At 37.4% G+C, this 24749-nt stretch overlaps 1 protein-coding gene across 4 annotated transcripts; it reads left to right on the top strand.

Annotated features, from left to right (window-relative positions):
• Positions 1-104: 104 nt before the first annotated feature.
• wdr48a (WD repeat domain 48a) lies at positions 105-24193 on the top strand. 4 transcript variants are annotated; one of them, XM_084398445.1, is made up of 20 exons: positions 105-181; positions 3368-3508; positions 4866-4941; positions 5029-5111; positions 6575-6704; positions 7751-7792; positions 9591-9679; positions 10277-10378; positions 12065-12289; positions 13561-13635; positions 15511-15613; positions 15831-15928; positions 16015-16122; positions 17864-17960; positions 18040-18138; positions 19768-19873; positions 19975-20062; positions 20147-20223; positions 20380-20569; positions 22667-24193. In XM_084398445.1, exons 1-20 carry the CDS (start codon positions 134-136, stop codon positions 22760-22762), a joined length of 2073 nt encoding a protein of 690 aa, XP_084254571.1. In that variant the 5' UTR covers positions 105-133; the 3' UTR covers positions 22763-24193. The 4 variants fall into 4 exon arrangements, with proteins under 4 accessions (XP_084254571.1, XP_084254570.1, XP_084254573.1 ...); XM_084398444.1 differs by having other exon boundaries at positions 4863-4941; XM_084398447.1 differs by lacking the exon at positions 7751-7792.
• Positions 24194-24749: the final 556 nt, after the last annotated feature.

Here is a 24749-nt window from a genome sequence, read left to right as displayed (position 1 = left end):
TGACACAACGTCGCTGTGCATGTTCTGGCACTTATTGATATTTCTTTATTCATAGGCCTACAGTACATCACGCTCCCGCGCTGGCGGGTCTTCTTGGCGTGACGGAAGTGACGTCACGGCGTCAACATGTAAGATGGCGACGCATCACAGGCAGAATGCAGCGGGGCGCAGGAAAGTGCAGGTGACTGTTTCACACTCGCGTGTGGGCTTGTGGTGTGTGTGTGCTATTTGTGCGATGATAGTGTTGTTCAGACTGTAGATCGCGGTTGTGACGGCTGTTTTAAGCGCGGGGGTGTGTGTTTGTGTGGCGCAGAGGGAGGTGGAGGCCAGGCTGTGTCTCTAAATCTAGTGTGCTGCCTATCAGACTGCAGTTTTGGGGCGTTTTGAGTCAGGTGTCTAAGAATGCTGCATACTGAGTCTGTATGGACAGCTTACTGCAGCCCATGATAACACAAACTCGATGTGTCGGAGTTTAAATGACTGTTATTGGCTGCAAAAGGAAGGATTTAGCCGGGTTTGGTCACAGATTTCGATTCTATAAGGTCACGTCGTGTCATTATGACAATAATCCTTCCATACATGATGAACATATGGGAATATGCTTACTGACTACATGACCATTTAAGCACACAGCATGCTGAACATATAGTCACGTGGTTAACATGCATATGTAACGTTACATAAAAATAATGAACACTTGAAGATCAACACACATGTAAAGGCTACAAAATATGAGTATTTTGCTATATCATGCCTGCATACGTATACTCATATAAATACGCATTTTACATGTGTTTGTCATGAAGGTGTTTTTGCTTTCCAGTAAAAAATGTGTATAAATTAATAGTCGTCGTGGAGTAACTCAATTAAAATCAGTTCTGAACTTTATTACACAAATTAACAATGACTTAACCTTCAGAATTTTGGGGATTTTTTAAATAAACTTAAATAAAAAAAGTGCTTCATCACACTGACAAATGTCCATTTTATTGTCATGTGTAAAATATAAATGAATACAAGTAAAGGAGTAATAAAAAAAAGGCCTAGATATAAAATTAACTCTTATTTTCTTATATAAATTAACTTATTTGCTTAAGTGTAATTCTCAGATGTCTTGTATTGGGTGTATTATATATTCATATGCCCTCATTTAAACGCATTATACCAAACTCACATTTTAGTTCTGTATTTTACCTCAGTCTTACGCTTCTTATTACTTTATAAAACTTTGAAGATAAAAGCTAAATGGATCTGCATGAATCATAAATCATGAATCTAATCTGCATGAATCATAAGTGGCATCAAAAACGGTGTATTAAGAGCTCTTTCCATCCTTGACTTTGATTTATTGTACCATGACTACTGTATAGTAGGCCTGCTCGATTATGGCAGAAATTGTAATCAATTATTAAATCATAAACAATTATTTTTGGTCAATATTGAAATCCCCATAATTGGTGGGCGATATGATCAGTCTTATTTCACGATATGAGTAATTTTAAATATCAGTGAAATTTTGCATTTATTGATACTTCAGCTAAAACTAATACTATGTTAACTAATGTAAGAAAAATGTCGTCAAAACAATTACATAAGAGTAAACAATCAGCAATACAATAAGAACAAAGAAACCAATTATAAACAAAATGGACAAATAAATAACAAAACTAAAATACAAATTAAATAAACAGTTTTAAGTTTTTTTTTTTTGTAATATATACTAATAGTGGTATTCAGATAAGTAATAGCCTACAGCAAAAACTTGAATAATCAAATGTAAAATAACACTGCAGTCTTACTGTACACATTAAAGCTACTTAAGTTATTCAGTCAAGATCAGTGAGTGATTTTCCTTTGTCATTTATTGTTTGATTTATTATTAATGACGGACAGCATCAGGTTTATTAGGCTGCTGTCACTTTAAGAGCGAATGCACAGATCCAATATACTGATACACATGCGTTTTCTGCTTACGTTTACTTAAGACATAACCCACTGTTTACGTGAATACTCTTTAAAAAAGATATAGGCCTATATATTGACATTTTTGTGTTTAGGTGCGTATCCGAAGCCCATTTGCTTGTCCATGTTCAGCTCTTGAGTCGGAGCGCACAGAAGACGTCTGGGGAACAGTGTCTCTTTTGCGGCTTTATGTGTTTTTAATGACGCTGTTTAATATCAAACACGTCCTGACGTTTAGCAACAGCAGACTGCATTTTACAACACTCACTGAGTCGGCTGATTTGGATGTTAAGTTTGGGATTTTAGGGAGGAATGAAAGCACATCGCTGTGAAGGAAAGGAAGGTGCGCTGGACAGAACACAATAATCATTTTACCTCGATTATCTTGTTTTCATGATCAGTGGATGCCAAGATCAAAATCAATTACAATTTATCGCACAGTGATTATAGTTAGTACTGCAGTAACTATATGTAACGTGTAACAAGGACACTGTAAAATAAAGTATAACCATATTATCATTGTACATCCAAATGTGTCTTCTAAAGTTTTTGGTTATTTTAATGCACATTTTGTAAAATTGGGGATATAACAGTCAACATTAACTAAGACAGAGGAAGTCATAATTACGTAAATGATCTCATAAATTAGATTTCTTGTGACATCAGTGTCCAATTAATTGTTAAAGGGGTGGTTGATTATGATTTGACTTTCCTAACTGTAGTTAGTGTGTAATGTTGCTGTTTGAGCATAAACAACATCTGCAAAGTTACGACGCTCAAAGTTCAGAGCAAAGGGAGATATTTGCTTTTAGAGAAATCACTTTTCAAGGACTACAACAAACGGCTGGTAGAGACTACACCACATTCCTCCCGTGTTAGTGACATCACAAACCCTAGAATTTACATAAACCCCGCCCCCGGGAACAATTTATAGATTATCATGACAGAATATGCTAATCAATGGCTAGAAGATAACTACACATAAGCTACATAAATACTTCAACTAAACATTCAGAAATGTCCTGTTGCTTCTACATGTTGTCACTTCTTCTTGAGTCTCTCCATCATTGTCTGACTCCGGTTTGAACATAAAAGGCTAAAAGTTTAGAAATTTTCAGTGTGTGTGTGAGGTAAAAGGACACAAGCTGTTGAAGCTCCGCCCCCTGTACCGGCAGCAGCAGCTCATTTGCATTTAAAGGGACAGACACAAAACAGTGTGTTTTTGCTCACCCTCAAAAAGTGACGACTTTAACATGCTATATGAAAATATCTGTGGGGTATTTTGAGCTCAAACTTCACACACACACTCTGGGGACATCAGAGACTTATTTACATCTTGTGAAAAGGGTATTATACCACCCCTTTAAAATCGCTGCAGCAAGTTCTGAGCGTGTGTGTGTTGCAGGTGTCGTATGTGATCAGAGATGAGGTGGAGAAATATAATCGTAATGGAGTCAACGCACTACAGCTGGATCCAGCTCTGAACCGGCTCTTCACCGCTGGACGAGACTCCATCATCAGGATATGGAGCGTCAACCAGCACAAGGTAAACCTGTCGATGCGATCTCAAACCTGATTAGAGAACAGGTCTTCCCTGGATCTGGGAAATGATGTCGCTGCTCTTTCCTGTGCGTCACATTTGCAAAAAATGTCTAAAGACACATCTTTTTGTTCAACACCTGACCAATTAATTCTAGCACTTACCTTTTCTATTCTATTCTATTTGTTTTTCTGATTTAAAACTTTTATTTAATCCAGGTTTTGGATTTTTTTTTATCATATGTTAATTAAAAAAAAATTGGGTCCCACTTTATATTAAGTGGCTTTAAGTACTGTGTACTTACATTGAAATTAATAATTTGATACAATTGACTTATTGTGTACATGCATGTTTTTACATTGTACTTATATTTGAAAAGTACCTGCAAGTAATTACAGCTGTAATTAATTTATGTAATCCCGTATCACTCCTCAATAGCAGCAAACGTGTTTTACAATACAACATCAACACAATAAATACATTGTACTTATTTTTGTATGCAAGTACATAAAGCCCCTTAATATAAAGTGGGACCAAAAATTATATAATATGATTTGCTGTGTTTGTTTGGTTTTATTGTATTTATATGATATTTGTATTTTTGTAAGTGAATTTTTTCCATGAAAATAGCCTTAGATGCTGACATGGCATTAAATAAAAGTATCTATCTATCTATCTATCTATCTATCTATCTATCTATCTATCTATCTATCTATCTATCTATCTATCTATCTATCTATCTATCTATCTATCTATCTATCTATCTATCTATCTATCTATCTATCTCTATCCATCTATCTATCTCTATCCATCTATCTCTATATCTCTATCCATCTATCTCTATATCTCTATCCATCTATCTAATGCCAGAGATAGATAGCCATCTATTCATTATAAAGAAACGAGCCATCTTTATAAAGTTGTCTTTGAACTTCTGTTTTTGCGTTAGCTCTGTATATCTCTATGGCATCGCTGTCGAGGAGTGATTCGCTGGTGAAGTGAGTTTACTTGTACAGTTAACGAAAGTCATCGTGAGGATTGTAATGTTTAAAGCAGATGTCAGTAGACAGGGAAGATTTTAAAACGAGCCGTTCATTCATAAATGCGTAAGATCGCTGTGGAAGACAAAAGACAACGAGCGCAGCGCTGGAAAGGGGCGGGGCCTCATAAGGTCTATACAATTCTATTTGTTTTGTTTTTCTGATTTAAAAACCCCTTGCTATGTGTGCTGTGCTCGACTAACTGAGACGTGTTACAGCTCTTGTGTACTGTTGTCCTCTTGCTGGTCTGATTGCTTCTGTTGTTCTCCTCGCTTTGGATAAAAGCGTCTGCTAAATGCTGAAACGTGAATGTCTTGCAGCAGGATCCGTACATCGCATCAATGGAGCACCACACAGACTGGGTCAATGACATCGTCCTGTGCTGCAACGGGAAAACACGTGAGTGTCTGACAAGCGCAGGGCCTTTGTTGCTTGTGTACAGCACAGATGTATATATGTGTGTGTGTGTGTGTGTTGTCTCTACAGTGATATCCGCATCATCAGACACTACAGTGAAGGTCTGGAACGCACATAAGGGCTTCTGCATGTCAACGCTGCGAACGCACAAGGTACTGTCATGTGACTAATGACTCTAGAGCTGCAGGAAAATAATACTCTTAACTAGTGAAGATCCTGAGATGATTTTTGAATGATAAAATGTGAGAAAACCTCGAGAGCCAAGAGAAAGGTGATGCAGTGATTCATATGTGTAAGACGGCACTGCTTCCTTATTGTAGAGATAACCGGTAACACTTTACAATAAGGTTCATTAGTTAACATGAACTAATAATGAACTGCACTTCTACAGCATTTATTAATCTTAGTTCATATTCATTTCAACATTTACTAATGCATTATTGCATTACATGCATTACAAAAGTTGTATTTGTTAACATTAATGCTAACATGAACAAACAATGAACAGCTGTATTGTTATTAACTAACATTAATAAATACTGTAACAAATGTATTGCTCAATGTTAGTTTATACATTAACTAATGTTAACTAATGAACCGTATTGTAAAGTGTTACCAGATATCCTTAATTGTTTATCTTGATTATTTTTCCCTACTCATTAGCATGGTCACATGGGTAGCATCCTGAAGATAGCTTTATTTCTGCTATGTGTGGGTTTGCAGGCCATTCATTTTTATATGTGTATTTAAATACAAAGTCAAAAGTTTGGGATCTGTCAAATTTTTAATGTTTTTAAAAGACGTCTCTTCTGCTCAGGAAGGCTGCATTTATTTGATTAAAAATGCAACAACAACAAAAACAGTAATATTGTTAAATATTATGACAATTTAAAATAACTGTTTTCTATTTGAATATATTTTAAAATGTAGTTTATTCCTGTGATGAAAGCTGAATCTTCAGTGTCACATGATCCTTCAGAAATCATTCTAATATGCTGATTTAATGCTCAAAAAACATTCATTATTATTATCAATGTTGAAACAGTTGTCATTTTTTTTTTTTCAGGATTCTTTGATGAATAGAAAGCTCAAAAGAACAGCATTTTTTCGCAATAGAATCTTTTGTAACACTATAAATGTCTTTACTGTCACTTTTGATCAATTTAATGCATCCTTGCTGAATAAAAGTATTGATTTCTTTTACCCCCCCCCCCCTTTACTGACCCCAAACATTTGTACGGTAGTGTATAATGTTACAAAAGGTTTCTATTTCAGATAAATGCTGTTCTTTTGAACTTTCTATTCATCAAAGAATCCTGAAAAAAACATAAATTCAACACTGATAATAATCATAAATGTTTCTTGAGCAGCAAATCATCATATTATTATGATTTGTGAAGGATCATGTGACACTGAAGACTGGAGTAATGATGCTGAAAATTCAGCTTTGATCACAAATTACACTTTACTAAATATTCACGCAGAAAATATATTCTCACTTATTTTGAATTGTAATAAGATTTCACAAATAAACAAAGTGTGCACTGTATCTGGTTTTCTACTTTCAATAATTTGAATAATTTTTTCATTAGTATGTTTGTGTGTGTTTATGTAGGACTATGTGAAAGCATTGGCGTATGCTAAAGACAAAGAGCTGGTGGCTTCGGCCGGGCTGGACCGACAGATCTTCCTCTGGGACGTGAACACACTCACAGCACTGACCGCATCCAATAACACTGTCACTAGTGAGTTCTCAATTACTCTGATTCAAATTACAGGGCGACTGAAATTGATTTTTGGCTCAATAACAATACAGATTATTATATTTAAAGTCCCCCTGTAGTCAGTCATTTTATCCCTTAAAACTCACCAAATGACATATTTAAGCGTTTTTTCCTTAAAATATCTTGAATGTAACTCGACACCCTCGCCTCATTTAGTATGCGCGGTTCTATGAATATGCAAATGAGCCCCGCCTCCACTCACTCAGCTCAGAGATCCACTGGTTGACGATCACACGTTGATCTGATTGGTTACAAGGTAGTTTGTGACGTCAGAAACACCAGCGATTTCAAAGCGTGTGTTTGAGACTGTCTTTGGTTCACTGCAGTTTTAAGGAGGAAATACTCAGCAATGCTGTCGACTTATGAACTTACACATGCTTTGTGTTAATGCATATTAAAAACACCACATAAACAACATTAAAAGCTTGGTTTTAACCACAGTGGGACTTTAAGTGTCTAATAACTGATATGCAGAACAATAAAAAAAAAAAATCTTATCTTTGATATTATAACGGCTGTAACACTTTACAATAAGGTCTTATTTGTTAACGTTAGTTAATGCATTAGCTAATAATGAACAGTGTGCGTTTTACAGCATTAGTTAACCTTTGTTAATGTTAGTTAATCAAAATATTCATTATTTGTTCATGTTAAGCCGCTTCTAAACCGTTCTCTAACAAATGAAACCTTATTGTAAAGTGTTATGACTAAATTATCATTTATTGGTCTATTGCAGTGGTTTTCAACCTGTGGGCCGCGACGATATTGCAAGGGGGCGCCAGTCACTATTAATACTAATAATAATTTTGGTAATATACATGTAAAACTGTCTAATTACATATAATAGTTTAACATATAATGAAATAACAGAAAATAGATATTAAACTGTTACTGTGTATTCACTATTTACGCTCGCTGTTCGGTTGTGTAAAGAATAAACCACCAATACTTTTGCTGCATACTGTAGGCTACAACAGATTTAAACATGGATGAATGGTTATCAACAGGGTCGCTGAAAAGGACAAATGCAGATGTTTCTTCATCTACAAGTAAGGATAAATCTTCAGCAATGCCTGACATCAAAAAGACTAAAGCTAGACCCAGAAAATACAGTAGTGACTAGCTAGCGGTAGTCTTCACATGTGTGGGAGAACAAGCAGCCGTGTTGCTTTATATTATTGAGCTTATTTTAGCTTTGCACGTTATTTTACCGGAATGAGCTTTACGTCAAGCCTGATCTCCGTTTGCAACAGTGTTTAGTATATGCTAAGCAATACCAACCTTAGCGTTAGGTGAGTTTTCAGCTGTTAGTCTCTTAGCACCCTCAGTTGAAGCTGTAATAATTGGATATTGGCAAACGCTCCAGTGCGTGTTTGTGTTTGCACTGCGGAGAGCGTCAAATGTTGCGATTTACGTCGTGCTTTTGCAGGGTTGAGCAGTGTAGCCAATCACAGACATATCTGTTGATTCCTTGAATGCAACGGCCAATCAGAGGTATTTAAGTTAGACAAGTTAGTCCATTCAAAACGCCAGAGTTTTAGTTATGCAAGCTCGTGAATCCTCTCATTTTAACAAACACAGTGTAGACTGGATGTAAAGAAGTGTATTGTGCAGTGTAGACAGCATTGATTAAAGGGATAGTTCACCCAAAAAGGAAAATTGTCGTAATTTCCTCACCCTCAAGTTGGTCCAAACCTGTATAATTGTCTTTATTCTGTTGAATACAAAAGAAGATATTTTGAAGAATGTTTGTAACCAAACATAAAAGTTTAAGCCTTGGCAATATAAAGATTCAAGCGCAAGAAGACACAGAAGAGAACTCAGTTCGTTATTTACGCTGCGTGGGAAGTTTTATGAGCGCAAGCATAGCCGGTTAAGGCTTTAGTGAACGTAAACAGTAAGGAAAGACACCACGTGTATCAGTATATTAGATCCGTGCATTCACTCTTAAAGTGACAGCAGCCTAACATTTCTCCTGCTCTCTGATTTTAATGTTGATCAAACAACAAAGGACAAAGAAAAGAATCATTCTCTGCTCTTGACCTGAATAACTTTTGTAAGTTTAATAAGAATTGATCTATGTTTAATTTATACATAAGACTATCTAGTGTTTTACATTTGATTACTTTATTCAATGTCTGAAAACTACTGTTACTTGTCTTTAATAATGTTTTAAATGTACATCAGTTAGGCTAGTAGTTTCAGCTGTGCCATTGAAATTGGAATAGAGAATTGTGAATTTTCACTGGTATCTAACATTTTGGTTTCATGGCCAGTAAAAGTAAGTTTTAAGCCACCGGCCATTGGCAGGTGTGGCAAAAAAGTTAGTTTTAGTTTTATAAAAATATTTGTCAAAATATCTTTCTTTGTTTTCAGCAGAACCAAAGACATTTATACAGGTTTGGAACAACTTGAGGGTGAGAAAAAGATGACAGAATTAAACCTTTTTGGGTGAACTATCCCTTTAATTCTCAAAATTGCAATGATTGACATGGTGACCATAGCAATGGACGGGACAAAAGTCTGATATTTCTGCATTAAGACTAGAGCAGCCGATTTGATCCTGGGCTCGATAACCCATTATCTGACAAAAATAGTCGGGTCCGTTACAATTCTTGCAGTGGGCCGCGGAAACTTGCGTGTTTGGTTGTGTGGGCCGCGAGTTGGAAAAGGTTGGGAACCACTGGTCTATTGCAATCACAATCCAAACAATAGATGAAATAAGTTACTTTACACTTTCATTTGGTGCCTTTTATCAGTAGACCCAAAATCTGTATTAAAGAATCACTGAATCCTGGATTTAAGTTTGTGTTTAAAGATAAATATCTCTTTCTTTATGCTATACAGCGTCTTCTCTCAGCGGGAACAAGGACTCCATCTACAGTTTGGCCATGAATCAGATGGGGACCGTTATAGTGTCGGGATCCACTGAAAAGGTTTGACATTTTAATTTCTGAGTGAAATAATCTTAGTTATAAATCTCAATTTCTGCCACGCAACATTATTGTTATGCAGTCTTGATTACATTTGCAGTCTTTTTTGATCAGGGACACATTAAAAGAGTAAATAAAGTTAGTTTAAGTTTCATTTCAGTATGTGTTGAATAATACACCTGGGTTGTGCAGAGCCCATCCATCCATCCATCCATCCATCCATCCATCCATCCATCCATCCATCCATCCATCCATCCATCCATCCATCCATCCATCCATCCATCCATCCATCCATCCATCCATCCATCCATCCATCCATCCATCCATCCATCCATCCATCCATCCATCCATCCATCCATCCATCCATCCATCCATCCATCCATCCATCCATCCATCCATCCATCCATCCATCCATCCATCCATCCATCCATCCATCCATCCATCCATCCATCCATCCATCCATCCATCCATCCATCCATCCATCCATCCATCCATCCATCCATCCATCCATCCATCCATCCATCCATCCATCCATCCATCCATCCGGTGCTGATAATTTCACATTGTCTTTATTTAATTGATTTGTTTTTCTCACTTCAGGTTCTGAGAGTGTGGGACCCGCGCACCTGTGCCAAACTAATGAAACTGAAAGGACATTCAGACAACGTCAAATCACTGCTGCTAAACCGAGATGGAACTCAGGTTAGATCAAGACATGTGCTAAAATATTTTCTTCAACTCCCCCTTATAATTGAGGTTAATATTTCAATCGTTTAACAACACGTTCAATCTTATTCACACCAATTATAAACACCAATCTTAGTGTCAGATTTACTAAACGGGGTAAAAACGGGGTAAAATGGGTTAAGACATGCATTTTTGGGGTGTTAAATAATGGCGCAAATATCAGTAAATTGACTAGCGCAAACATTAGTAAATGACGCGTGATTCATTTCAATACTCTCCTCCCATAAATTTTGCGTTTGAAAGGGAAACTCCTACAAATGCAATGAGGTCAGCAGCAAAAACAACTCGGTCTACACCTTTTCAGCGCTAATTTTGCACTGCGTGTCTTTAGTAAATCCTGCCAGTAGTTTATCAACGCCAAAGAGGGTTTGCGCTGGCGCAAGCTGTTAGTAAATCTGGCCCTTGTTCTTGTTGACTGTAGAAGAGATCAAAACTACTAGTCCTATGGTGCGCTCAAGTCCTCCTGGGAAGTTCGTACTTCCGAGGTGGGAAGTCGTGTTTCGAAGTCACTTTCGTCGGAGTAAGATGGCGGTGTACTTTCTCTTAATTAATTACACAAATATACAGCAAGGTTCTTAAACCCTAGTTCTAGAATAGAATGAACAAAGAAATGTGCATCAGGTGTACTTTGGTTTTTTTATGTTTTTAATTAATTTATGAAGCCACTACAAACTTTATCGTTACATATTTCATTGTCATACTATAATGACATCATATTCTGAGCATGCATTTAGCTTACTTGGCTGTAAATAGAAAAGTCTAGCAATATCACTGCTATATACCTTTAAGTATTGTGTTATCCCGCCATTTTTCCTCAGTGACACGCCCTCAACTCGTAAAGAAAATCCCACTCGTATTTACGACATTGTGGTGGCGTTCGTGTGCGCTCAACTAGTAAATACGATCTAAACGAGATGGCTTGAACGCATCACTAGCACATCACTTCTGCATTCGGAAGTGCATTTTCAGAAGTGCTGGGTACAATGACGCATTAATTTCGCGCAGGTCATGTTTTGAAAGACGATGTCCTGTAGCTTACTAATGTCAATAAATAAAAATGTATACAAAAATGTGATGATGTCCGACTCGTTTTATGAAGAAGAAAGCCTTACGTTTTCAAAAAGCATTAGACATATGACCCACTATTCTGCTTCATAAGTACCATGTTGACAATATGACGTGACGTGGTTTAATGTACCTAAACAATGATTACCAAATTTCTCTCTCACATTGCTCCTCAAAACCACTGAAAACGGTCAAAAAATCGAACCAAAAGTCAAATTATGGACGTAATCTGACATTAAGCGTTTCTGCTTCACATTTTCAGCAGGGCAGCGAAGCCTTCGGCTGTGGGTTGACTCCTCATGGTTCTCATGGGCTTTATATACAAGTCCTAACGTGAAAAAGCTTTACGTGGTTTAATGTACCTAAACAACGATCACCAAATTTCTCTCTCATATTGCTCCTCATAACCACTGAAAACTGTAAACAAATCTAACCCAAAGTCCAATTATTATGGACGTTAAGTTAAAAGTGGTGGGTGCAGAACCGTCCCCACCGAAATCGACGCCTATGACTAGTCCAGTCCTGGATTCCAGCTTTCTGTGCTGTTGTGTTCAGCGCTGGTTTGTGTGTGTTCAGTGTCTTTCAGGGAGTTCTGACGGGACGATCCGGCTGTGGTCTCTGGGTCAGCAGAGGTGTATCGCCACGTACCGCGTTCACGATGAGGGCGTCTGGGCGCTGCAGGTCAACGAGGCCTTCACACACGTGTATTCCGGGGGTCGCGACCGCAAGATATACTGCACAGACCTGCGCAATCCTGACATCCGTGTGCTGATCTGTGAAGAGAAAGCGCCTGTGTTGAAGGTGTGAAAGTCAAATACTATAGCAAAATGATGGAAGTTTATTTAACTTCTTATTTAAGAGTCAGATTTCTGTTGTAACATTTCTGGGTCTCATATAGAGTGTGTGTGTGTGTGTGTATATATATATATATATATATATATATATGTATATATATATATATATATATATATATATATACACACGACCAGAGCTGGATGGTAAGCTGGTATGTTCTGTTATAGGTTTCACCACACGGTCATTAAAATAGAAGTCATTTTTGTGGTCCGATATCTGTTTATTTATAATATTAACTGGATAAAGATAGAGGAGAATAGTAAAACATATTGTCTGAAGTCTACAATCAAAAGTTATACTGTCGCTGTCGGTTGGAAACCTTGTATCTCCCATGTTTCATCATTTTGATTTGTTTTCATAAATCATTACTATTGGTCACTCTTTACATCGTTCTTTGGGTTTTGCAAATATTTAAGCAATGAAAAGTATTAAAAAGAGCTTGTGACTGACTCTATCTCGTAACTCTATTGGCTCCTCAAACTGTCAGTCAAACCTCACGACTCCGCCCACCTCTGTCATGAATGAACACGTTCTGGAGCGTCTCTGCTTGTTTTCAAAGCAATGGTAAATAAAGAACTGGTTCTTTTAATACATATATTAAGGCTGATGTTTTATGTCTTAAATAGCCTGTGTGAAGAACTTCGTCTTTATTAATATACGATTTTGTCCAAATGACAGATAAAACTGAGCGCCCACATATAGCTACAGTAAACTTTATTACCTGTAAGTTGAAGAAAACATTATGCGTGCACTTACTGCCTCAGATGTGGCCGTTCTAATGACGCAAATTATCAAAACGTGTACAAAACTGTACAAAATTTGCTGGTCAAAACTACATTTGAGCTTGATTTTGGTCAGATGTTAATAATACACATGCAGATGTCTGACCATACTTAGTCACAATATCAACTTTGACAACATGGTGTTTAATTACTTTAAAAAATAGTGTTTTTTCCATTTCTTGCAAAGTAGCGTTTTTGGAGATTCAAGGTTTCTGCCTGACAACAACTCACAAGCATAGAGTGTAATACAAAGTGTGTCAAGTATGTATAGGATATATGTTGTATTGTTAATATTGAGAAATAAAGTGATCTCCATAGAGTAAATCTAGGGTGGAAGTTTATACCTCAAACACCTGCGGCAGCTGTGGACCACGACCAGGTAATGGAGAGTAAGGTAAAGTTACTGAAGTGTGAATGTGCTTGGGTGTCTTCCAGATGGAGCTGGACAGGTCAGCTGATCCGCATTCGGCCATCTGGGTTTCCACCACGAAGTCCACGGTTAATAAATGGGTAAGTGCAGCTGGTGTCCGGCGTGACGTGAGCGGAAACAGCACCTGCTCCAGCTGTGGTGACGTCACACACTGAGCTTTAAGTATAGTGCAGCGTGCTCGTTTACGCATGAGGGTCATTATTTAGTGTCGCCTTTCCCTGGATGTGGTCCAGTGGTATTATTTTAAGGTCATCTGTTGTGTAGCATGTTATCCACCCTATTCTTTATGTAAGAGCAGGCGCAGACATTAGTAACACCGTGTCCTAACCAGACGCGATGCGATAAGATTCCAAATAATTTGTCTGTCCACACTAGACGCGACGCGACTGCGAGATGTGTCAAAATCAATCAAAACCCACAGCCAATCAGAACAGCGAGTGGGTGGAGTCAGCCAATCAGAACAGCGTGTGGGCGGAGTCAGCCAATTAGAACAGTGTGTGGGTGGAGTCAGCCAATCAGAACAGCGTGTGGGTGGAGTCAGCAAATCAGAACAGCGAGTGGGCGGAGTCAGCCAATCAGAACAGTGTGTGGGTGGAGTCAGCCAATCAGAACAGTGTGTGGGTGGAGTCAGCCAATCAGAACAGCGTGTGGGTGGAGTCAGCCAATCAGAACAGCATGTGGGCGGAGTCAGCCAATCAGAACAGCGTGTGGGTAGAGTCTCGCGGCACCAGAGAGTAATCCTGACGGCACTGGCAAGAAAATGGATAAATAGCTACATAATCAAATTCACAAATATTAAACCATTTAAATATTATTTAAAAAAACATAGGCTACTGAGTTACTAAAACAATCTTTGTCAAAGAATACACTTGTTTGTTCACAGTTTGAACGTTCTTGTTTCCGTTTGTTTAATTTAAAGATCTGAGGTGAATAATCCATTGTTGCTTTTACAGCCACAAAGCTGGAGCACTAAATGATATTCAAAGTCACATGACACGCTTTTAACATTAAATAAAGCACATAAACAGCACCTGAGATTATCATCGCCACACTTTGTGTTTGTTGTTCTAGTGCGATGTCGCAGAAAAATAGAAACCGTTTCTAAAATAGACCGTTTCTAAAATAAGTGACTTACATTTTAGACACAAAGTTGCCTGTTTTGCACTATTTCGCCAACGAATATTGGTCCAAATAAAGTCACAAGACTGTTTTGCATCTCTGAGCAAAACACAGCGGTGTTTCATTACTGAATCATGAATGACTCACTCTTCACTCACGCTTCTTTCCTGAATGAATCATCTGTTTTGAATGAATCAGTTGAATAAATGATTCAATGACTCACTCATTAACAGTGACTTGCTGCCACCTACTGGCGGTTTTAATTTCACATTTAAAATATCTTTATTTTTGAAATTATTTCTAATATCAATATTCAACGTTTTATGTTTAAAACATCAAAACATTATTTCTGCATGTGTAACAGCCGATTAAACGCATTCATGTCCCTCTGATCTGCATTAAACAGTCTGTGTAAAAGCATCTAAATCCACTTCAGTTTCCTCTGCACTGCAAAGATGAATTTTGATTGGCAACAGCCCTATTGTGTATTATTATTCTAACTGAATTTCATTAAATTTAATAATTTGACACAAAAGATGATGCATACATTTAATTAGGTTAGAAAAAATGGCTTTATAAAGGTAAAACTGCCCATTAAAGGTAAAAATATATTGAGACTTGATTTGTGTCGCTGCTGTGAACTGACCTACACACAGAATATGAAGAATACCAAAGACTTTAGGAGTCAGTCCTAAACCTGCCAACGTACAACACAATAAACACACAGCGAAATATCATCTAGTTATCGTTATCGATATATATCTCTTGGTTCTCTTGGCAAATCTTGGTTTTATGTTCAATGTCTATATTGATTTTTTTGTTTCTCTGTTTCACAGTCTCTGAAGGGAATCCATAATTTCCGAGCGTCTGGAGATTATGACAACGACTGCAGCGCTCCGCTGACGCCTCTGTACACGCAGCCCGAACAGGTTATTAAAGGTACGACTGTCTGCATGATGTACTTCAGTCTTGAATTGTGTCTCTTTAGTGTGTTAAAGACACCAGGAAATGAGCTCTTTTGTGTTATGCTGTGTATACACAGTGATGTATGTTGGCGTATCATCCAGTGAAACATAAACATAATGACTCAGGATATGTATGATGATCAGCTTTAAACCGTATCTTCTGCATGGTGATTTGATATCTTGACCTCTAGGTGGCGCCAGTATAATTCAGTGCCACATTCTGAATGACAAAAGACACATTCTGACCAAAGACACCAACAATAATGTGGCATACTGGGATGTGCTCAAGGTACCGTGTTACATTAACGTTTATATTCATCGATTGATTCGAATGCTAGTTGTCGTGTAACTGGTTTGCTTTCTGATGTTTTTCAGGCTTGTAAAGTTGAAGACTTGGGGAAGATGGAGTTTGATGAAGAGATCAAGAAAAGGTTCAAGATGGTTTATGTGCCGAACTGGTTTTCAGTGGATCTGAAGACGGGGGTGAGTCAGTGTTTCACAGGGTTCCCACAGGGTTCCCACAGGTCCTTGAAATCCTTGAAAGTTTGCGAAGCTGAAAAAAATACAAAATTCAAGGCCCTGGAAAGTTCTTGAAAATTAACACACACAGATCTAGTTTTCTGGATCAAATTCCATATTATTCCCTCCGGTCCGCTAATGTGTTATTTCCCCAACACTTCGTGGCCTACGCATGCTAGCTTACTTGATTTACGTTAGTTAAGCGTTACGTTAAGTGTTTCCCACGTGAGGTACTTTGTGTTGTATGTCGCCATGACGTTCACACTAGGGCTGGACCCGAATATTCGTTCGGTGGGTTGGTATTCGATTTGAAAATTAGACATTCGAATATAAATTTTTTTGTTTGTTGTTTTGCACACCTTTGCACACCCCCTCGAAACGGTTCTCATTCGCACTTAAATACACTATAAAATCTGACAATCATCTTATATAGCGTAGCCGTTTTTAATAGGATGGACAGTTGAAGGAACCCAACCTCGTTATACTTAATAAATATATGTGCTTTTTCTTGGCCTACTAAAGTGTTCCTGCAACGGGAGTGTTCTCTGGCTAGAGCGCAGAACAGCGGAGTGTGTGTGTGGACCGAAGTGCATGAGAACAGCGGAGTGTGTGTGGACCGAAGTGTATGAGAACAACGGAGTGTGTGTGGACAGAAGTGCATGAGAACAGCGGAGTGTGTGTGGACCGAAATGCATGAGAACAGCGGCGTGTGTGTGTGGACAGAAGTGCATGAGAACAGCGGAGTGTGTGTGGACCGAAATGCATGAGAACAGTGGAGTGTGTGTGGACCGAAGTGTATGAGAACAGCGGAGTGTGTGTGGACAGAAGTGCATGAGAACAGTGGAGTGTGTGTGGACCGAAGTGCATGCCTGAGCTTGTGTTTTGGGTTAAGCTGCGTTGCTTTGACATTGTGGAAAATAGAATAATAGAAACAAAATGTATTAGCCTTTTTACCCGTTATTATCAATCTAAATTAATCTAGTTTTTAATTTAACTTAATTTAGTTTTTCTTTATTTAAATTTAGTTTTTCTTTATTTAAATCTACCCTTTACTGTGTCAGTAATGTGTTAGTCAGAAAAATATTAGACTACCTTATTAAAAGTATTGCTTAAGTTAACAGACCTGTGTGTGTGTGTGTGTGTGTTTTATATCACTAGTGCAGTGTCCGTTCTCGGAGCATAAGCCCTGCCCATGTGAGGCGAGCCGCTTCCCGCTCGCGCTGTTCTGTAATTTATTAAAAGTTTATTAATTCTGAAAGTGTCGCGTCTCGCGTGTCCATCTATATTGCACCAAATGCGACACTGCACTCCCTTGTGAAGTCGATTGGATGAACGGTTCTCGAAATTATCAAAATGCAAACGGACAGACAGACACATAGAGAATACTGCCTTTATTAGAGAGAAGAATATGTTCACCGAAGCTTCGAATATTCGATGTTCATTACTACCGAAGCTTCGACGCTCCAAAAATGGTATTCGGACCAGCCCTAGTTCACGCGCACACGAAACTACTACGATGGAACCTCAACGTTTATTGTTGGACACAACAAATGTGTCCCCATTAAGTCCTTGAATTTGAGGGTATTGGACCTGGAAAGTGCTTGAAAGGTCCTTGAATTTGAAGTTAACCGAGGTGTGGGAACCTTTCAGCACAGATTGAGTGTTTGTCAGGTCTGTTAGGAATCTTTTGGCTTTTGATTGACAGATGTTGACTATAACGCTGGACGAGAGCGACTGTTTTGCGGCCTGGGTTTCTGCTAAAGACGCTGGATTCACCAGTCCTGACGGATCCGACCCTAAACGTGAGAACGACCTCCAGAGGCTTATGTTTATGGTGACAGTAAACCCTGAAGGTGTGTTAATGTGTTTGTTGTGGCGCAGTGAATCTGGGTGGGCTTCTGCTTCAGGCTCTGCTGGAGTACTGGCCTCGCACACACATCAACCCCATGGACGAGGAGAGCGAACTGAATCATGGGAGCGGTAAAAACACTCTTCTCTAGTCTAAAACACTGATTATAATATTTAATAGTATAAAATAAATGTGTATTGACAAATATAAATATTTTATATTATAAGTTTATACTAACAGTATCATATTTATTATATATGCTAATTATACAACTTATTATTTATTATTCAGGAATTATAAACTTGGATATTTTGTTAAAATTAATATAGATATTGTTATAAATATTATTATTAGTAGCACTATCCGTCTCTCTCTCTCTCTCTCTCTCTCTCTCTCTCTCTCTCTCTCTCTCTCTCTCTCTCTCTCTCTCTCTCTCTATATATATATATATATATATATATATATATATATATATATATATATATATCTATCTATCTATATATATATATATATATATATATATACTTTTTTATAATAATAAATTATTATATATACTTGAATTTAACTTTTTATATTATAATATATAACATGTTTTATTTAATATATATTATAAATTTATATTTATATATATATATATACAGTGCAATGCATAAGTGAATACACCCATACTAAAGTTGACTAAAAAGAGGAATAAAAAATCATATTTTGGAAATTGAACTTAATGCCTTAATTTAAAAAATTAGGAAAAATCCAACCTTTAAGGACACCAATTTTCTTTGTGAATGAATAATGTATCGTAAATAAATAAATGTTCTTCCTTAAAATACATGGTGCATAAGTGAGTACACCCCTATGTTAAATTCCCATAGAGGCAGGCAGATTTTTATTTTTAAGTATTTTTTTTTTATTTTTTTTTAGGATACTATGCATCCTGATAAAGTTCCCTTGGCCTTTGGAATTAAAATAGCCCCACATCATCACATAGCCTTCACCATACCTAGAGATTGGCATGGTTTTATTTCAGTTAGCCTAAAAGCTAGTTTGATTTGCATTGAGAGATGATCTTATGGAAAGTACTCCATGCCAATCTCTAGGTATGGTGAAGGCTATGTGATGATGTGGGGCTATTTTAATTCCAAAGGCCAAGGGAACTTTATCAGGATGCATAGTATCCTAAAAAAAAATAAAAATCTGCCTGCCTCTATGGGAATTTAACATAGGGGTGTACTCACTTATGCACTATGTATTTTAAGGAAGAACATTTATTTATTTACGATACATTATTCATTCACAAAGAAAATTGGTGTCCTTAAAGGTTGGATTTTTCCTAATTTTTTAAATTAAGGCATTAAGTTCAATTTCCAAAATATGATTTTTTATTCCTCTTTTTAGTCAACTTTAGCATGGGTGTATTCACTTATGCATTGCACTGTATATATATGTATATATATATATATAAATTATTTTTGAATTATTTTGTTACTATATTTTATACATTTATTACTTATAATTATTATAATATAAATCTACATATAATAATAATAATAATAATAATAATAATTTATTATTATTATCATTATTAATATTATACAGTTATTATAAACTTGGATTTAATGTTTATACAATATAACATTTATATTTATTTATTTACATATAATAATATCCAAGTTTATAATTACTATATATATTTATAAGTTTCTTCTTCTGATGATGATGATGATGATGATGATGATGATGGCATATGTTGTGTGTTTGCTCAGTGAACGGTGAACATGAGAGCCGGATACAGAAAGGAAACGGATATTTTCAGGTGCCGCCACACACTCCGGTGATCTTCGGGGAAGCGGGAGGAAGGACATTATTCAGGTGTGTGTGTGTGTGTGTGTGTGTGTGTGTGTGTGTGTTCCGGTTAAATCACGTCTTCAGATGCTGGTGTTCAGTGATGAAACGAGTGTGTCTTTGTGCAGGCTGTTGTGTCGAGACTCCGGCGGAGAAACTGAGTCCATGTTACTCAACGAGACGGTCCCGCAGTGGGTCATCGACATCACGGTGGACGTAAGATCCTGTTCACGTCTCCAAGAAATGTCTTATACTTTTTCTTTCTGCTATTTAAAGCAAATTTATTTAATTCTCCTACAGAAAAACATGCCCAAATTCAACAAAATCCCATTCTACCTCCAACCACATTCATCTTCCGGAGCAAAGACGTTAAAGAAGTACGTGTGCGTGTGTGTGTGTGTGTGTGTGTGTTTGTGTGTGTGAGAGTGTGTGTGTGTGTGATGTTTCAGTCTGAAGTGACTGGATGCAACCGTTCTGGATGTAAATGAAAACCGCACCAGAATGCATAGCCGTGTGTTTGTGTGTGTTTGCAGGGATCGGTTGTCGGCCAGTGACATGTTACAGGTGAGGAAGGTGATGGAACATGTGTATGAAAAGATCATAAACCTGGACAGCGAGTCTCAGACGGGCGGTTCGACCGGAGAGAAGCCCAGCGAACAGAAAGAGGAGGAGGACATGGCAGTGCTAGCGGAGGAGAAGATCGAGCTGCTCTGTCAGGATCAGGTGCGTCTCAGATGAACACACACCGATACCAGTGCAGGATTGTTCAGTCCATCGCTTTCACACAGTCACATTAGTGGCTACAATTTCGATAGCAGTACCAGTGAAATTTAACCACTCTTGAAGCTATTTTTTAATCTCAACATGCATCCGAACAGGAACCTTTATGGAATTTAAACTTAAGATTACAACATTGTTTCAAAGCAGCTTCACAGAAGAGCGTGATGTTAATTAGGGCTGCACTGATATGAACATTTTGGCCGATACCAATAACTGATCATTCTTTATATCATTTTTGAGAGCCTGATTACCAAAAACAAAAGTCTCACAATTAAAAGCCGTGTCCCCAGCACTCAATTATAATGTTCTCATAATTGTATGTAGCTGATATGTCAGACTTGCGCTGCACATGTCGCACTGAACTGTATTTTCCTTTTTTGAAGTGATTCCAATCATATTTCAAGCAATTCAAAGTAGGGCCGTCACTTTACGTTCAAAAATCGATCGATCGGACCAACCAACACAAGTTTCGAAAACGAAAATAGGGACTCGATTTCAACGGTCTTCTCTCGAAGCGCGTCCAGCTCGTCACGATACGCCCGCAGCAAACGCGCATCACACAGCGACTGCAGGCTCTGACACACACACATTACAGCAGATTATACTTCTGCATAATGTGTCTCTTTCCTACAAAAATGTGAATTCTGCCGGTATTCAGACAGTCTCATGCATACAGACACAGATTCGGACTACAATCGCTTACATAGGCGAAATTAGTTTGACATTTCTAATGGTAAACACAGCCATGCTGAAGACTGCAGTGATGTTGTTCACTGATGTTATGGCAGTCCACTCTGCTTATTGTTTATCGAGAATGTTGCACACCTGTTTGTCATTGTGCACGAAACCTCACGCCAATAAATCATCAGGAATATTGCTGACTTGTGTCTCAAGCGCCCTCTTTACGTTCATCCTAATCCCTGTTAGTTGTCCGTGGATTTGCCTGTATTTGGCGTTTAAAATGGAAACGTCTTTAGACATGGAAAATCTATTTTACAATCGATTCATTAAACACGTGTCTCAAATCGAACAGGATTTTTTCACAAAAGTGACAGCACTAATTCAAAACCATCATGTTGAACAGTGCGCATCTGACGTGTCTCAGAAATAATACATTATTAATCGGCTTTAATACATCAGCCAAATTTTCGTATCAGGCCGATAACGATAACATTAAAAATGAACATATATTGGCCGATATGGTGGCTGATATGATTTATAATATCTTTGTGCCTTATAGTTGCATTTAGCAGATCAGAGCTGGGCAATAATATAGTTACATATTGCAATAATACAAACAATCAAGCAGATTGGCTATATATCGCTATGGCACCTCTTCACAATGACAGAATTAAGATTATTTAGCTGATGATGTTGAAAGATTGATATTTAGGGATGCATGATATATCAGTCAGCATATCAGTATCGGCCGATATATGATCCTTTTTAATGTTATCGTTATCGGCCTGATAAGAAAATTTGGCCGATATATTAAAGCTGATAAATAATGTACTATTTCCTTCAGCTGAGACACTTCAGATGATCAACATGATGGTTTTGAATTGCTTGAAATATGATTGGAAAATACAGTTCAGTGCATCATGTGCAGCACAAGTCTGTCATATCGGCTACATAAAATTATAATAAGAACATCATAATTGTGTGCTTTGGACGTGGCTTTTAATGCTGAGGCTTTTGTTTTTGTAATGAGGCTCTCAAAAATTCTATAAAAATTTGGATTTAAATTTATCGGCCAATATATCGGTTATCGGCTTTCAAATATCAAGAATTATCGGTTATCGTTATCGGCCAAAATGTTCATATCAGTGCATCCCTATTGGTATTCATATATGTTTTTTACATTTCAGTATCAACTAGGACATCATCAGTAATACTGCTGCATGTGTGCTAATCAGACCAATAAACCTGCTAAATGCTTATTCTTTTCCTAATGAACCAGTCGTGCCAAAGTGAAATCTCCTAGATCTCCGTGTATGAAAATGAGTGCATCTCTCTGACGTGTTGCATTTCTTTCGGAAGGTTCTGGATCCCAACATGGACCTGCGAACGGTGAAGCACTTCATCTGGAAAAGCGGCGGCGACCTGACGCTCCACTACCGGCAGAAATCCACGTGAAACTCCCATCGGATCCATTCGCAAACACTTCACATTCAAAGCACACGCTCACCTGCACTTCCCGGTTCTGTCTGACGTCTCGATCATCAGGCCGTCGGCGTCACGCATGTTTATCCCAGTGTAAACAAGCAAGGAGATCTGTGGAGAGACGCTCAAAGACGTGACATGGAAAGGACAGTGGCTTTACCTGTTCCGTTCACCTGTTAGGTTTAATTCTTTTCTCTTGGCATGAATTCTCTTGACGGATGCCGATATTGAACATGTCCGACTGCTCGAGTTGCTTTGTTTTTGTTTGTTTTTACCGCCCCCTCTTCTCATTTAACATTCCAGTGATGTGTTTGTTGCCAATGACGTCATCAAATCCCTCTCGCGCCTCCAAGTCTAAGCCGAGGACCGCGTCCGGAACTGCTCTAAAACAATCACGAGTTTATAAGGAGTGTATAAACGTCTGACGAAACTCCCAAGAACGCCGTTTCCCATGATGCATCTCTCTCACTAACGTGCCGTGATCATCAATGCATCCGTTTTTTTGTACATATATTGTAATTATTTTGTAGTCAACTTGAACTCGAGTTGGAGATTAGGAGGTTTTTATTTACTTTTTCTTTTTTAAGAAAAATGTATGGTATCTTCAAAAAAGGTGCTTTTCAATGTAAAAATATGATGATCGAAGTGTAGAGAGAGAAAATACTCATAACATTACAAGTGGTAATAGGTTTTTTAAAAAGGAATAATTCTCCCAAAATGGAAAATTCTTATGCATTTGTTGAATTTTTTAATTAATGATTGTATGCTGTTGTTATATGGAAAAGATCTGCATGGAGATTCTTCAGCATATCAGTTTTAAAACCAAATGACGGTTTTCATTTTTGGATGAATTATTCTTCGATACGACTGTTTGCTGCTGAGCGTTATCTTTCCTTCCTGTGTGTATGCACAGGAAAATATACAAAAATAAATGAATATATATATATATATATAAAGCAATGAACATTGAAGGATGACAGTCTCTGTTCATGTTTTTAATTTATGCAAAACTAAAACTGTTCTGCAAACGTTTGTCAATCATACGAAGATTTGCACAGTGTTCTAGCAAAATGTATTAATGTATATATCTGGTCTTAAAGACGAATAGGATGATAATTATAGTAATACAAAACCATCAGAAACTAAACCGAGAGACAAAACTGCGTTGGCTCTGAAAGGGTTTAAACCGTGTCTACACCCCCTGTATTTATGCTTCCTGTGTTAATTGTAATTATATGCAGTATATTTTGGGTAAATAACAGCTTAATAAATGAACCAATAATGAATGAGTTTGAATGCGGACGGGCTTGTTGTTTGAATGAGATCCGGATGTTCTCCTGCTTTTCCCAGAGATCCGCTTTTACAGGCTCATCTGGTTATTAAAGAACTCAAATGATTGTTAAATGGATTAAATCCTTCTTTAATACGTTTGTATGATTTATCCTGATAAAAGAGCTTGAGATGGTCATAGCCGTACATTAAAGCAGGTCAGTACTTTATTCTGATGATCTGCATCCTCTTTATATTTAACGTCTGTGTATTTCTCATTTTCAGAAGTGGAAAGTTGTGTCTGCATTTGCATGTGTCAATATTTCAGAGGTAAGCATGAAATGTTTGGGTGTGTTTAATCACAAGTGACGCGTCTCCAGCGCTGATGCATGTTTGTGTTCAGAATTCTCTTGGCCTTTTATTATAATGTAGTCTAAGTCAAATAAGGTTACATTTTCTCTTTAATCTTGACACTTCTGCACCAACGTTTATATGCGTCTTTGTGTGTGTGTATATATCTACACAAATATACACACATATACGTACACTATATACACATACAAACACATATACACGCATATATATATATATATATAAATAAATATATAATGCGTGTGTGTGTATATATGTGTGTATATAGTGTACGTATACAGTGGGGAGAACAAGTATTTGATACACTGCCGATTTTGCA

The sequence above is a fragment of the Rutilus rutilus genome (genome assembly GCF_951802725.1).
Source record: "Rutilus rutilus genome assembly, chromosome: 24".
Classification (NCBI taxonomy): domain Eukaryota; kingdom Metazoa; phylum Chordata; class Actinopteri; order Cypriniformes; family Leuciscidae; genus Rutilus; species Rutilus rutilus.
This window is presented reverse-complemented; position numbering and strand designations above follow the sequence as displayed.

Excerpts from the sequence above, each read along its gene's own strand:
- wdr48a (XM_084398444.1), top strand. The coding sequence starts at position 134 with ATGGCGACGCATCACAGGCAGAATGCAGCGGGGCGCAGGAAAGTGCAG. Across the intron at positions 7,793-9,590 it reads AGATGTTTCTTCATCTACAA|CGTCTTCTCTCAGCGGGAAC; the intron begins GTAAGGATAAAT and ends TATGCTATACAG. Across the intron at positions 20,570-22,666 it reads AGCTGCTCTGTCAGGATCAG|GTTCTGGATCCCAACATGGA; the intron begins GTGCGTCTCAGA and ends TTCTTTCGGAAG.